The 13,698-nt window shown below is 36.5% G+C and overlaps 1 protein-coding gene across 2 annotated transcripts in view; it reads left to right on the top strand.

Moving 5' to 3' along the window:
• The window catches only part of XIRP2 (xin actin binding repeat containing 2), a 345,439-nt gene that overhangs the window by 291,261 nt on the left and 40,480 nt on the right, over positions 1 to 13,698 (top strand). For both annotated transcript variants that reach the window (XM_052657157.1, XM_052657166.1), the window contains 2 exons: positions 7,231 to 7,391; positions 13,156 to 13,293. In XM_052657157.1, coding sequence (XP_052513117.1) covers positions 7,231 to 7,391; positions 13,156 to 13,293 — 299 coding nt within the window. The remainder of the gene's footprint in view (positions 1 to 7,230; positions 7,392 to 13,155; positions 13,294 to 13,698) is intronic.

Here is a 13,698-nt window from a genome sequence, read left to right as displayed (position 1 = left end):
CCTTCCTTTTCTGCATCTTCTTCTCTTCCACGCGGTCACATGCCAACTCTTTCTTGTTTCAGTGCAGATGTTCCACTTCTCAGGATGCCTTCCTGACACAACGCAATGACACACCCAGGTAGATTAGGTTCGCCCCATCCCAGGGGCTCCCAACTCAACCTGATGGAAAACCATAAATTTTAGCTCTGGGCTAAAATTGCCTGTCTCTCTTACCAGTTAGACTGGAGGCTCTGGAGCATAGTGAATATGTCATGTTTATTATAATTGGTATTTGTTTAATAATAAAAGATACATAAATGACATTAAAATAAACCTTATTAAAGTATAATTCAGCTAATTTATTTCTGAAGTTTCATATGGCAAAGATGGAAAAATATTAAGTGATCTACAGCAATTATATTCACAAAAATTATATAAAAATTCTCCTTTTTGTTACAGATGACCTTTATATGTTTCTGTTCTATGCTAGTCAGCATGCAGAAGCCCATTGTTGCTATAGCTTCATAGTGGGGTAGCATCTTCTATTTATAGAATAGCTCTCTATTTCATTGGATATATTTTTGTTTTTAATGCTACTGCATGAAAGGAATATAGCCACGATAACTCCTCTTCATTTATTTTTGCCTGGCAATTTCTTGCCCAATATTTTCTTTTTAAATTTTGTCTTGCAGGTGGCATATGATTGGACTTATTAATATTTGTCTTTGTCTTTTAGGTGAAGTTTGGCACATGTTTATTTACATTTGGTTTTACACTATTCCATTTTATTTTGTTAAGTCTCTTTGTTTTCTTTTTGGCTGACTTGTTAAAAGGATTGTGTTTTGATTTTTATTGACTTTTCACATGAATACCAACTTGAATTCACATAGACTGTAGTTCTCAGAGTTTTGAATTCGCATAGACTCTTGAATTCACATAGACCCTAGTTCTCAGAGTCTTGAATTCACATAGACTCGAATTCACAGAAACTCTAGTTCTGTACTGAAACTAAAATTTCAGTAATCATTTCTCTAACTGCTTTTAGTGTTCAGTGTTAAAAAGAACACATCCTGAATTTTGCCTCATCATCACAGAAATCCTTCATCTGTCTGGATAATTTCTTTTCCTTGATTCTGAAATGTTTTACCAGGATTTACTATTGGTGTTTTAGAATTACTTTTTATCCTGGATTATGGTAAATATTTTAAATCTATCAATGCCCAACTTTTATTTTCAGCAAATATTTCTATTTTCAGCAAAAAATCTATTTTTCATTTGTTCTGCTCATTCCTCCACCTTCCTACTGAAATGCTACTATCTTGTAGTAGCATTTTGACTTTTGCTGTCTTTTCTCTATCTTTGTCATCGTCTTTCACATTGTCATTGGTATTTCGCTATTGGTTTTTCTCTTCTGCAGCATATGAAAAAGAAAGTCGCTCAGTCATGTCCAACTCTTTGTGACACCATGTACTGTAGCTCGCCAGGCTTTTCTGTCCATGGAATTCTCCAGGCAAGAACACTGGAGTGGGAAGCCATTCCCTTCTCTAGGGGATCTTTTGGACCCAGGGATCGAATCCAGGTCTCCTGCATTGCAGGCAGATTTTTTACCATCTGAGCTACCCAGGGAGCCCTCTGCAACATACAGTAACTCTATTAACTGCCTTCAATGTGTGCTTTAATTCTTCTAAAAAACTTTTATACCTTTAATTCTTTTCCCACCTTTGATAACTTTCCTTCTGATTTCACCACAGCTAGGAAATCAGAAACACCTCTGCTTATACCTGTGCTCTAAATCAGAGAGACCAAATATCAGCTTCACAACTCAGACTCTAGCAAACAGTCTCTTAGTGAAATAAAGAGGTCAAAGTATTTTTTACTTTATTTCACATAGCTCATATTGTGCAGGCAAAAGGGAGAAGTAAAGAGGTGACTCACAAAAATTTACACCATCCTTGTGCAAGCCAGTTTTAAAGCTCCTGGTGTTCAATATCAGTCTTTCATCCAACAACATCCATTGACATAATCATCTTTTCCATAAAACTTTACCCACAACTACAATTTGGGAATGGGCCTCTCGTATTTTGAAAATAATAAGACATATTTAAATTTAGAAAATGTGTTGAGATTGAATCTTGCTTTAGAAATAAGATCATGACAAAGCACTTGGTCATGCAAATCCTGCCACATTAGGTGTTTTCTAAATAAACACTTTTATGACTTTGACAGTATTTTGAAGCAATACACTGAGCCTACCACTATGTATCTAGACATTAACCTTTATTTCCAAGTCATTAATTATATTTATAACTTGTTATTTCAGCTTTTAGACATTTGTTTAATGAGAAATAAGGATAGATTTGTCATTTTTTAATGCTCTAGGAACATATCATTTATAAAATAAAAAAACTGAATTGCAAATTTGAAAATTCCTGAACAGCTAATTTGAAGACTAGTTCATGGCAAATGTCTCAGTGACCCTTTTGAAATGCCTCTTGATATTAGTCTCTGCATATTTCTAAGAATTCTTTCACTGATAACAGAAATTGTGAAATTACGAGAAATTTTCAATGTGTATTCAAAACATTGACTATTCCTCATCATTTTGTATATCTGATATCTTAAAACTATTATCACCTCCAAGAAAACACAGAAGGCTGACTATGCAAACCCTTCTGTGACTGATTACATGCAGATGAATAATTGCTCAACAAAATCAGGGCATTCTGCCTTATCTTGTACTACTTTGCTTTTTTAAAAATTCCTTAAACAAGGACTTTCCACAGGAAGTAAAATTCAAGGAAGCATAATAAACTTTGCAACCTAGGTAAATTTGCTTGATTGATCCATTGGTTTAGTCAGTTTCTTCATTTTTAAAACCTGCAGAAGAAAAGCACATGTTTGAGGCTCAAGGAAAATAGAGACACACTCTCTCATGATTTAAGAAAATAGGAAGTGGACATAAATTGGGTCTAACTGGAGTATATAACTTCTTATATTACAAAAGATAATAATAGAAATCTTTCCCCTAAGAACCTCAGAATTCTTTGAAAATGCATGCTTACCCTTGGTTTCTAATAGTCTCATGATAACAGCTTAGATTTGTTAGTGGTGTATATTCTTTCCAAGTGCTTCCCTGTATGCTCTTTCTGCTTTACAGGATATATTCTATTACAGAAAGAATTAATTTGGGGGTGGATTAGCAAGTAGTTTCTTATCAGCAAATAAAATATTCTATATATAGGATTACAATAGATTCTAGGCTGGGCTGGAGAACTCATTAACTGGAGATTTGAGAGAATTCATTGAACTGTTAAAAAAGTTTATTTACTCATCTGCACAGTGAATTACCTCTAAATCCCAGAAACAAATAACTTCTAGTACAATGGTTTTGTGATGTAAATATTTATAATGCTTTTTATCAGAAATAGTCATGTAAAATTTTATTTTCCTTTCCTCTTTTTCACAGACCACTGTAGCCTTATGGCATGGTCCTCCACACTCTGGTTTCCATTAGAATACTTACAGGTCCTATTATTCCCTATTTTTCCCTATTATTCCCTATTTTCTACAAGTATTTTATGACAATAGCATCTTTAGTTTCCAGTCAATTATTAGTAATGTTTTTAAAAATTATTTAATTTTTAAGGGTTATCTTCCATTTACAGTTATTACAAAATATTGGCTATGTTCCCTGTGTTGTACAGGATATCTTTGAGTCTGTCTTACACCCACTTTGTTCTGTGTTACCTTTCTCTTTAAAGTTTCCCTAAACTCAGTTAACCCTGTTTCTAATGTCAGTCATATTCTGAAAGAGAATATCATGAGGTCAGACAACCAATGTTCCTATCTTCTTTGCCACACATCACTAAGAAAGGGACTGTCCTTACAGATGGCTAACAAATGCATGAAAAGATGCTCAACATCGCTTATTATTAGGGAAATGCAAATCAAAGCTACAATGAGATATCACCTCACACCAGTCAGAATGGCCCTCATCAAAAAGTCTACAAACAATAAACGCTGGAGAGGGTGTGGAGAAAAGGGAACACTCTTGCGCTGTTGATGGGAATGTAAATTGATACATCTTCCACTATGGAAGATGGAATGGAGATTCCTTTAAAACCTAGGAATAAAACCACCATATGACCCAGCAATCCCACTCCTAGGCATATACCCTGAGGAAACCAAAATTGAAAAAGACACATGTATCCCATTGTTCACTGCAGCACTATTTACAATAGCTAGAATATGGAAGCAACCTCAATGTTTATCAATAGATGAATGGATAAAGAAGCTGTGATACAAACACAGTGGCCATAAAAAGGAATGCATTTGAGTCAGTTCTGATGAGGTGGACGAACCTAGAACCTATTATACAGAGTGAAGTGAGTCAGAAAGAGAAAGATAAATATTGTATTCTAATGCACATATACAGAATCTGCAAGAATGGTACTGAAGAGTTTATTTACAGGGCAGTGATAGAGAAACAGACACAGAGAATAGACTTATGGACATTGGGAGAGGGGAGGAGAGGGTGAGATATATGGAAAGAATAACATGCAAACTTACATTACCATATGTAAAATAGGTAGCCAATGGGAATTTGCTGTATAGGTCAGGAAACTCAAACAGGGACTCTGTATCAACCTAGAGGGGTGGGATGGGGAGGGAGATGGGAGGGAGTTTCAAAAGGGAGGGGATATATGTATACCTATGGCTGATTAATGTTGAGGTTTGACAGAAAACAGCAAAATTCTGTAAAGCAATTATCCTTCAAAAAGAAAAAAAAGAGACTGTTTTACGAACCTTACAAATTTACATCAGGTGTCATCAACATTAGGATAGGAACAAATGGGTGTGCTGCCTCACAGTACATTCAACAGGAAGCATCACCTTGTTTTTCAAATGAGGATATTAAAAGACATTGACTTAGGAGGTTAAAAAACAACATGGACACAATTTATTTGCTCCAGGTAGGTTTTCTACTCCACTACCCTGCCTGTGTAGGCAGAGTCACTGATGGGGAAAAGAGAGGAAGAGAGAGAGAGAGAAACAGGGAGATTAAAACATAATGTCTTTTCTGTGATCAGAAGAAAAAGCCACAAGGCAATGGAAGCCAAATCTCTCTAATACTCAGGCAACTGATTTCCTGACCATTAATAATCTTAGGCATTTCCCAGTATGTAGGATAAAAATTGAAGTATTTGGAAAGTAAATACTCTGTAAATTTTTGCAAAAATAAACTACTGACTTTCTGTTAAGACTGATATAAGAATGACATATTTTATGAATAATGTACAAAATGAAATTTATATCATAATGTGGAAAAACTTTAGTGGTTCATGTTCAATAAAATTTATATAGTGACCATTTACAACAAGAGGAGTATGGCTGAACATAATCAGAATTCATCTGTACAAATAGACAATGCACAGAGAAAAATAAAGACATATTTTCTTCTGCATGTGAAAGACTTTCAGTAGTTTGTGTGAATCTCTTTTTATCAGGATTATCTGGAGGAGTTATACTTTTGTGTGGATATATAGAGTTTTCAGAAGACAGGTGAATTTTTAAAACTAATTCACATTTATTGTGAATATATCAGGTTATACAATCACAGCATGCATATGATACAATGTCTTATTCCTTTATATTTTGTTTCTTTTTGATATGTGTGAAATAAAATATAAAAAAATTAAAACTTTAAAATATACCTATAATTTAATATAACAAGAAGTCCTTAAGGAAAGCCAAATACGGAGTCAAACTACAAAATACGGAGTCAAACTACAAATGATTTTTAATCTCTCCTGGGTCACGCATATTATTCTCAAATTGCTGTGTGTACATAAACTTTCAAGTAGCTGATGGAAAAAACAAACAACGTACTAAGATGGTTCAGTGTAGAGACACGGTGAGAAGATAGGGGACCAGGGCAGGGAGGAAACACCTTGGTGGTCTGTTAACTGGGGTTGTCTGGGGCTTTGAGTCAGTGTTGGTAAACCAATTCAAATAACAAAGCACACCAAAGACCACTACCCTATGAGTGCAGAAAACAACAGCCCTAAGGAGAAAGACAGGGGTGTATGAATGAGTGATGAACATATCAAAACACACACACACACCATTCACTGGTTGGCCCCAGAAGGAGCCCTTGAAATGATTTTGGAATTACAATTTTTAAAGAGTAAATAGTAAACAAACAAACAGAGTGATAGCAGCAAAGAACGCTGAATTAAATAACAAAAACTAGTTTTGAAATCAACTCTGGCACCTGTATTAAAATAAACATGGAGAATCACACTCACCAGGGAGGGTCCTTATATTCCTTTCACATCAGGAAACATGTAGATGCGTTTCCTTATGCCTAAAAGGAATCGATTAGACCAGATGAGACTACGGTATCTCTAAGACGTTTCTGCTTCCAACATCCGTTATTCTGTGATCATGCAATCAGGCTTTTGCTCTGTTTGCAAATATGTAATATCTAATGCCCTGTATTTTTGTCAGGTAGATGGCTTTCATGGGAAAGTATCAGGTGATCTGGAATGACTGGCAAAACTTATTTTTAAAGGGAACTATTAATTCTGTCTTATGTAACACATGCCTCTGTGAAATTAAAGGAAAAACTCCAGTCTATAATTCTCATAGCATTCACATACTTTAGATCTATCTCAATAGATCTTTCCAGATCTATCTCCTTGAGGGTTGAAGGGTAAGGTAACAGGCAAAGAGCAATTTTTAGACTTGCTAAAGATTTAGTCAAACCACCAAATCTGACACTTACTAATTGTGTGATCATGGGAAAGTTTTTTAATTACTCTGATTCTCCATTTTCTTTATCTATAAATTTTAGAAAATAATGGAACATACTTCATGAGGTTGTTAGAGAAGTAAATGAGATTACGCTTGTATAGCATTTAGCATAAATCCAACACATAGTGCTTCAGGAGTTTCATTAACATTATGTATCTCTTAATAAATACTTACTGTTTATCGGAATAATGGCAGGAAAGTGGGGCAGTATTTTCATTTGCTGTTTGCATAAGCAGATGCTTCTCTATTGGCATTTTGTAGCTTTGCTTGAAGGTTTTAAAAAAAGAAGGTGCCTGTGAAACATGGGAAATACTGTGGTATATTACAGTCTGCTTTTCAAAACCAGATGTTTTAAGTGCCTTCACTGTTCCTAAGATGATGTTATTTTCTTTTCAAAACCTGAATCATATCTGAGCATGCTACGTTTGTTTTTAGTGACTGCTGGCCCTACTAAGCCTGCGAGTGGATTTGCAGAAGACACTGCCGCGCAGAGCAAGAGTGTGTCAGACCTCCAAGAAGTGGTGTCCTTGAAGGAACGGATGGCGAGGTACCAGGCAGCTGTTTCCAGGGGCGACTGCCACAGCTTCTCCGCCAATGTAAGCTGCTCCTGGTGCTCCTGCATTAGGCCGGCTGATTGCCTTTCACATGCCTTCTTTACATGGCAATATAAGAATACTACTGGACAATTGGATAAAGTAGAGAAAACAGCAAAAATGTGTATCAAATTCAGGGTATCTGAAATTAAGCTTCAGCTCTGCCACTTACTGGGGCTTCCCAGGTGGCACTAGTGGTAAAGAACCTGCCTGCCGGTGCAGGAGACATAAGGGACTAAGGCTTAATCCCTGGGTCAGGCAGATACCCTAGAGGAGGGCATGGCAATCCACTCCAGTATTTTTGCATGAAGAATCCTACCGACAGAGGAGCCTGTCAGGCTACAGCCCCTACGGTCACAAAAAGTCAGACATGACTAAAGCCACTTAGCATGCATGCTGCCACTTAACATTTGTATAAACTTGGGCTCCTATCTTAACCCCTCTCTGAACTTCAGTTTCCTTAACTGAAAAATGGGAAAAACCATCTACTGCAGAGGGTCTCTGTGAAGAGTCAAAGAGATAATTTACATGTAAGCCATAAGGCACTGTATAAATATGTTATTATTGCCCCAATTATCATTTAACCTATAGCTATTCTCCTCAGGAAGGTGGGGAATTAATTTCAAAATCTTAATCATGTGGGTCTGCCTCCCATCCTCCTTGTTCACATGTATAGTTAATTTAAATTCACTGGCAATATAATTTCTTTTGCTTTTTTCATTTTTCTGTATGCACTAAATCCATTACGAGTAGCTTAATCAACATAGAAATGAGGGAGATTAGCAATGTAGGCACTCTGCTAAACCACTTATGATTATAGGAAAGAGCAGGATTCAGTAAGACCAGCGATATTTAGAGCCAATGCATAATAAAGTCATATTCAAAAGAGTTTGTTGGGCTCCATATTCTGCGGCCTGCAAGCCGCAGGATTTGAGAAGTCATTTTATTAGTAGAAGCTTTAATGGACTGTAAGGATATTCTTTTATAATTATAATCTCCAAATTAGCAAAGATGTTCATTTATCCACAAGAGAAACAGAATAGCCAAGAAGGATGGTATTCTAAAATAGCTACTGTGAAGCGGCGTTTTTCTTTACAAATTATTCAGCGACAAGAATGACTGTGCCAAACTCATTAACAATATTGCAATTCTAGATGACATTTAAGATTTTACATAGTAATTAAAATACATTTTAGACGCAGCATAGATGTTGAATGAATGTAGAGAAATATCTAAATACTTCCAAAACAAATAGTATCCCTCCAGCACCTCCTGCCAGTCTTCTTACATAGCACCCCCTGCTGGATCATTAAGCAATTTCACCACAAGTTAGATAATAAATTGGAAGAATGTTTCTTGGGGAAACAAGCTGACTTTGAAAATACCTAAATAAAGACTAGCTATTTACTAAGCCATCTTTTATCTAGGAAGACTTTTATCTTGCTAGGCACGAGGATAATATACCATAAAACATATGTGTACAAGGCATGATTTGTATTTAATGTTAAAAGGAAAACATTTAAATCAAGCACATGGGAAACAATTTCTCACTATTTAATATAAAAAATTTTTAATTTCAGTGCTATTCTGAAGAAAGTCTATGTAAAAGGAATTTAATAGTCCCTGTCTTTCCTGCCCATGTACAGATAAAACTAACTGAGGGACAGCGATTTATGGGAGGTCATGTAACTAGATAGCAACGAAGCCAGACTAGATTCAAAGTCTCTTGACTCCAGTACTCTCTTAACTATATTCAACTGCCTCTTCTTATACAGGAATGCATATTGGCCCAAAAAGTGCCCTATTGTTTGGTTTGCCCCTAAGCTAATATTTTGAGAAAAATGAGCACATATATTATCTCAGAGAAATCCTGATAAATATCTAAGATACAGCAAAATAACTGCCTCATTTGGTCAATTGCATCAAATGTTTGTTTAATCAAAAAAGCATGGAAACTACTTATAACCAAGTGTTGTCTACATAAATAAACCAAATATTTTATGTGCAGAATTTGGAAGTCATTGATGTGGCCCCAAACTGAATCCATTATATTTGAATTACACTGAGATAGTTTCTTTGTCCTAGATCAGTTTTTCTTTGTCCTAGAATCAGCCAGGTGGTATCTTGTTGAACATAAAGGAAAGGCTGGGGCTTCCCTCAGAGCTCAGTTGGTAAAGGATCTGCCTGCAAAGGATACCGGGGTTCAATCCCTGGGTCAGGAAGATCCCCTGGAGAAGGAAATGGCAACCCACTCCAGTATTCTTGCCTGGAGAATCCCATGGGCAGAGGAGCCTGGCAGGCTGCAGTCCATGGGGGCTCAAGAGTCCAGCACGACTTAGGGACTACACCACCACCACCATCAAAGGAAAGGCCTGCCTGTGAAAAAGCATCAGTCTACAGAAGCCCCCTAGAGGAGAAAGGAGAAGTAACATTTATTAAGCAACAAAGCAACACATTTTGTGCTGTGCAATTTTATTTCCTTTATCTTCTTTTTTAACACTTGCTAAAAATCTGTGAGAAATATGTTGCTCCCCCTCCCCCCCCCAGTTTATAAGAAATAAAACTGAGATTAAGGAACTCTAGCCCAAGGTTTTAAGGCTCATACATGGGATTAGAATCACTGTTTGTCCTACTCCCCAAATTATGTTATTTCTATTATGCTCTAGAAACCAAGAACAATTCTTTTAAACAAAATTGCTGATTCTCTATGTAATATACTTGCCTAGGTTGAAGTGTTATATATTTAAATTAACTTACTATTAAAATAACATTAGGTAGATTTTGTGTTAGGTATTTAAACTGACTTGTTAATAGAATAATTTTATTGGTGTACCCATTAAATTCCAAATCTTATTGCTGTGCCCAAGAATAGGAAACATAGAATAAGGATAAACATTTTTTTAAAAGGTTCAATGCAAAGCAATCTAAGTTACATGGTCATTGACAATTACATGGAGTAGTTGGGATGTCAGTACATGGTGGTAACCAAGGCATAATGATTTCAGTCTAAGCAAAGAAACATCTCTCCAGCTCATAGTCACAGGCTGCTTCTTGAGTAAGTCCTGCCATCTTACATAGGTAAACTTGCACTTACAAGCTGAACTAAACAAAAAAACCTTTTCACTCCTACTAACTGAACTATAGCTCAAAGGGCTTTCCGCCTTAGCCCAGCAAGTGGCATCAGGAGTACTGGGTTGTATTACTAGAAAATATCAACAAACTGTATGCATTGTTGCGTGTGTAACATGGTCTAATTCCAAAGCACGATGCTAAAGGAAATTAATGGATATATTCATTTTTTTCTAATTCATTTAGTAGATAAGAGGCAGTCTATTCAGCGTAAGAACTGATATTTTTGTGCAAACACACATACCAGGAAGTATCCATTCATTAGCATAATTAATCAGACCTACCGGATTAATTTGTACATCATTTGGACATTGTTTATAGTTGTTGGAAAAGGTAACTTTCTTAACAAAATTTGGCTTGATTTCTGTAATTTGATATTTATATATTATCTATAAATGATCAGAGAAGGCAATGGCACCCCACTCCAGTACTCTTGCCTGGAAAATCCCGTGGACAGAGGAGCCTGGTAGGCTGCAGTCCATGGGGTCGCTAAGAGTCGGACACGACTGAGCAACTTCACTTTCACTTTTTACTTTCATGCATTGGAGAAGGAAATGGCAACCCACTCCAGTGTTCTTGCCTGGAGAATCCCAGGGACGGTGGAGCCTGGTGGGCTGCCATCTATGGGGTCCCACAGTGTCGGACACGACTGAAGCGACTTAGCAGCAGCAGCATACATGAAAAAGGTCATTTACATAAGTTAAATGATAGAGGGGATAAGAGAAGTACTGTAGCCTTAATTTACCCTTCCCTTTCTTTATCTTAAATTTCAAAAGAGATGCCATAACTTCTTATGATTTTAACATGTATCAAGTGATAGTAATTGACCAGGATTTATGTGTGAAGTTTGTTACAGTTTGATAGAATGTATCCCTTCTTTCCATTGAGCTAATGTGCTATTCTTAAATATTTGGCAGGCCCTGTAACTGGGGAAAGGTTATAAACTTGATAAAGCAACCACTTGAGTATCTGCCAGTAATTCAGACAATCCTGAATATTAATTTCATCTCCAGTATTTTAGAGTATTGCCTGCGTGTGGGCATGCATGCATGGTCAGTCCTGTCCAACTCTTTGTGACCCCACGGACTGTAGCCCGCCAGGCTACTCTGTCCATGGGATATCCCAGGCAAGAATACTAGAGTGAGTTACCGTTTACTCCACCAGGGGATTTTCCTGACCCAGGGATCAAACCCAGGTCTCTTGTGTCTCCTACATTGGCAGGTGGATTCTTTACCACTGTGCCACCTCTGGAAACCCATTTTAGAGTATAGAAAACCTCAATATAGTGTTGTACTTTTAGTACTTCTTTGAGAAACTATTTCAGTCAGGATTTCAGGATCGTAAGAATCCACAGTCCAGGGAACCTCAGCTCACAAGTATCCAGATACTCTCAGGTTTCAAGTCTTCCAGGCTTATGTCAGGACTGGGCCAGACCTCAGGAGACCTTCTGTGCATGAAGTGTCACTGAATCTCCTCCCAGTCTCATACTGGGACACATCCTAGAGGAGAGTGGGTTGGCCTGGGGCCTGTTTGCTTAACAGTTGTCATCCCACCTGGGCTTGAGTGCCTGCTGGGCTGCGGAATATGCTGAATCGTCAAAACCAAAGCCGTCGAGTTACTGAGCTTCCCACAGGGACAGAGTATCTGAGACAACTTCTCAAAGTTGTTCAGGTTGTTCCAAGTGACTCCTACTAGAATGAGCTTTCTCATCCGTAAACTGCCAGTGATAGACCAGGATCTTTCTAAACTTAGACCCTCCCACCCAACCCAGAGTCTCATATACCAAGGCTAAGAGCTGAGTCCTAGGATACATCCATCTGGGAGTATCTGTTTTTCTGCCTATTTTTTGAAGGCTAGTGTTAAGACAGACAGCTGTGATTAAGACAGGCAGATATGGTTTCAAACTCCAGCTCCCACACTCACACCCTAGTTGTGAGAATTTAACAAGATGTCTTACTTCCCCAAACCTCAATTTCCTCATTTTAAAGTGAGGATGATAAATGTTCATATCTCACAGAATATGGAGAAGCATCAAGTGAAAAAATATATGTAAATATATAGAAGAAAATCACTCAGCACTATGTATTAAATAGTGGTTATTTTAATTAACTTTAATATTTTTTCATATGATTAAAAATATGCTCCCTTAAAAGAACTCCAAAGCTATTTTGTTTATCCTTAATGATTTAAGTACATTTTGGAATAAGTCAAATTTCTTTTTTAATATTGTTAATGGTGTGTTACCTATCTAGACATTTGGGATTTTAATAACAACTTTATTATGGATTAAAATTTAATCCATTGTTCTAATATCTGGCTAGTTTATGTAGTATGAGAGAAATACATTCTAACAGGTCTAATCTCCAGACATCAAAATCTGAGATAAAGAAAATTAACTCAATATTTTGAAGATTCTTCTAACTTTATATCACAAGACTGACACATGAGACACCATCATGGATAGATTATTTTTATTAAGGTTTTCTGTAATAAAGGTCTTCTGAAATAATTTTTTATGTTACTGTCTTTCTATTATACCACCCATTAATAACTGTCAATGATTTTTTTTTTAATAGCTTGAGAATCCTACCCTGAGATGATGTAAAGTTGAATTTTCCTTTTTCTTAATTTGTTTTAGATGCTGGAAGAATCAGAAATGTGCACAGTGCCTGGTGGTTTGGCCAGAGTGAAGAAACAATTTGAGAAGGACAAAATTGCTTCTTCCTCTAATACCTTCACTCAGTACCAATACCAACACCAGAACAGATCTGAGCAGGTAATACTACTATCAGTCAAGGATAAATCCTGTCTGGCTGAAATGCTCTTATTTCAGTGCTAATATAAAACACACACACCCGCCCTCTTTGGTGGTATATTTGTTTTTATTACTCATCAAGAATGGTAATTTTGAAATGTTTTGAAAATCATCCTGAAAGCATATCAGTGTATTAACTTATTGGAGCATTTTGACATGTTTCTAGAAAATCCCACTGGTATATTTTTTTCTCGGCTTCTAATGTCTCAAAAATGAAAATTAAATAGTCTAAGTTAGTCAAACAGGTAAACAGAAATGTTGAGAACAATATTTACATTGACCTTCTGCCTTTACATTATAACTCATGATAAACTACCTGTTATTTCTTTGCATAGATTAAATTTGAAGCATTATTCAGCTGCTTAT

This window comes from Budorcas taxicolor, chromosome 2 (assembly GCF_023091745.1).
Source record: "Budorcas taxicolor isolate Tak-1 chromosome 2, Takin1.1, whole genome shotgun sequence".
Taxonomy (NCBI): Eukaryota; Metazoa; Chordata; class Mammalia; order Artiodactyla; family Bovidae; genus Budorcas; species Budorcas taxicolor.
Note: the sequence above shows the minus strand (reverse complement) of the source record. Positions and strands in the feature narration are given on the sequence as shown.